The sequence below is a fragment of the Priapulus caudatus genome, unplaced genomic scaffold, assembly GCF_000485595.1.
Source record: "Priapulus caudatus unplaced genomic scaffold, Priapulus_caudatus-5.0.1 Scaffold1193, whole genome shotgun sequence".
Taxonomy (NCBI): domain Eukaryota; kingdom Metazoa; phylum Priapulida; class Priapulimorpha; order Priapulimorphida; family Priapulidae; genus Priapulus; species Priapulus caudatus.
Window position 1 is genome coordinate 19,861 of NW_014578254.1, and position 2,587 is coordinate 22,447.

Consider the following 2,587-nt stretch of genomic DNA (forward strand, 5'->3'; position numbering starts at 1 on the left):
CATCGTTTGGGCGGTACTGTTTCCGCCGTGTCCCATTCGGGATTACATCAGCACCAGAGGTGTTCCAACGTAAGATGACGGAGCTGCTGCAAGGACAGGATGGTGCTATTGCGATGATGGATGACATATTAGTGCATGGGAACACACTCGAAGAACATGACCGACGACTTAAGAATGTCTTGGATCGGATACGTGGATCGGGACTGAAACTCAACAGGGAGAAATGCAAGTTCCGACAGCCAGAGCTAACGTACTTTGGTCATCATATCTCAGAAAAAAGGATAAGCTCAGACCCAGGAAAAGTAAAAGCAGTCGTGAATATCGCCGCACCACGAGATGTAGCAGGTGTTAGACGGTTTATAGGCATGGTCAATTACTTGGGAAGATATTTGCCAGAGCTGTGGACGGTTATAAAGCCGATATCTGATCTACTGAAGTCTGACACAACTTTCCAGTGGAGTCACACACAAGAGCAGGCGTTTTTAAAGGTCAAGGACATGTCACAAGCACCTGCATGTCTTGGCATTCTATGATGTAAACAAGCCAACTGTGGTCAGTGCAGATGCCAGCAGTTATGGTTTGGGTGGAGTACTAATGCAACAACAGGGAGATAAACTCTTACCTGTGGCATACTGTTCGCGCACATTGACAAATGCTGAGGCTAGATATGCTCAGATTGAGAAAGAGTGCCTGGCGTGTGTGTGGGCATGCAAAAAGTTCGCACAGTATCTGTATGGACAGAGCGAGTTTAAACTGGTGACAGACCATAAGTCATTGGTTCAACTGGTCAATAAACAGGATATAGACAAAATGCCGCTGAGGTGCCAGAAGTTGCTGATGCGTCTCATGCAATTTGCTCCGAGAGCAGAATATGCACCTGGTAAGGAGCTGGTGGTAGCAGACACACTGTCAAGAGCACCACTAATAAGCATAGAGGTGCCAGATACCAGTCCTAGAGGTTCAGCAGTTTGTGGACAGCGCTGACGAACAGAGGTCGATATCCAGTCAGAAACTCGAGCGTATAACAAGAGCAACAGTACGCGATGCAACGCTACAGAGGGCGATTGGACTCACAAAGATGGGGTGGCCGAACAGGATTCAGTCGGTACCAGAGGATGTGAAGGCATTCTACTCGGTTAGGAGTGAACTATCCGTGTCAAAGGATCTGCTCTTGTATCGAAATCGTACGGTAATCCCTACCGAGTGGAGAAGAGATATACTGAGCAAGATCCATGAAGGTCACCAGGGTATCACTAAGTGTAGGGAACATGCCAAAATGTCTGTGTGGTGGCAAGAAATAGGGCAAGACATAGCACACGAGATTTCTACTTGCCAGTTTTGCCAGACAAACCGTCCTACACAACAGAAGAAACCATTAATCACTACTCCATTACCAGCTAGACCCTGGCAAAAGGTTGGGATGGACTTGTGTGAGTTGGAAGGAAAGAGATATTTGGTCGTCATCGACTATTACTCTAGGTATTTGGAAGTGATGTACGTACCAGAAATCACGTCGAAACAGGTTATTGGTAAGCTCAAGAACTTATTCGCAAGATGGGGCATCCCAGAGGAAGTCGTCTCTGATAACGGGGCTCAGTTCACATCGACGAAGTTCCGGCTGCTCCAGAGTGAATACAATTTTATTCACACAACATCTAGCCCACACTTTCCACAGGCTAATGGTGAGGCTGAGCGGGGAGTGCAAATAGCGAAACGAATCCTCCGCCAAGAGGATGTGTTTGCTGCATTAATGAGCTATAGAGCTACACCAATTGCAGCCACGGGTGTAAGTCCTGCACAGCTGATGATGGGACGGCAGATACGTACCAAATTGCCAACCCGTACTGAAAATTTAAATCCTTAATGGCCAGATCTTAAGAGTGTCAAAATGACAGATGACCGAGCTAAGACGAGCTACCGTCGGTTCTACAACAGACGTCATTCGGTGAAATCTCTTCCAGAGCACGGACCTGGAGACATGGTACGGGTAAAGTTGGACAAGGAGAAGGGATGGAAAACAACGGGAGTGGTTGTGAGTCAAGCGACTACCCCACGATCATACATAGTGACTACCGATGGTTTGGCAACAATGCGGCAAAATCGAAGACATCTGAAGGTCAGCCTTGGTGATGATGTGGCAGTTCCTGTGGAATCCCAGGATACACCAATGTTAGAGACAGTGCCATCTTCTGGTGAACGAACTGAGACTCCAGAAGATAATGCACACGAGATGGATGTGGAATCACATTCACCCGGTCCACGGACAAGCGGTCGGGTAGTGCACAAGCCGTTGCGTTTTCGGGATGATATTGATAAATGATTATTGGTAGCGAGTAGTGTGGTTAAAATAACCAGTGCTTTGTGGAAATTTTAATGAGTTAATGCATAGTGAAGTATTGCGTGACCAGGGAGAAAGAAACGGTTGTATTATTATATATTATTCGATTCTCAGATATGTTTAAAAAAATGTTCTACATTTAGTTGAGTAACAGACAATCTCAAAAGGAGAGATATTTCACGATACTATTCGGTACTATATGAGTAATATAGTGTTAGAGCCAACTGGGAAGGTTCTTAGAATCAAAAC

At 46.0% G+C, this 2,587-nt stretch overlaps 1 protein-coding gene across 1 annotated transcript; it reads left to right on the forward strand.

The window, feature by feature from the left end:
• The first annotated feature begins 1,078 nt into the window (after positions 1-1,078).
• On the forward strand, positions 1,079-2,320 carry LOC106815760 (uncharacterized protein K02A2.6-like). Its single transcript, XM_014820267.1, has 2 exons — positions 1,079-1,682; positions 1,872-2,320. The coding sequence occupies exons 1-2, from the start codon at positions 1,079-1,081 to the stop codon at positions 2,318-2,320; spliced, it is 1,053 nt and encodes a 350-aa protein (XP_014675753.1).
• Positions 2,321-2,587: the final 267 nt, after the last annotated feature.

Coding starts and splice junctions, on each gene's coding strand:
- LOC106815760 (XM_014820267.1), top strand. CDS start 1,079: ATGGGGTGGCCGAACAGGATTCAGTCGGTACCAGAGGATGTGAAGGCA. Junction 1,683..1,871: donor ACACTTTCCACAGGCTAATG/GTGAGGCTGAGC, acceptor CTTAATGGCCAG/ATCTTAAGAGTGTCAAAATG.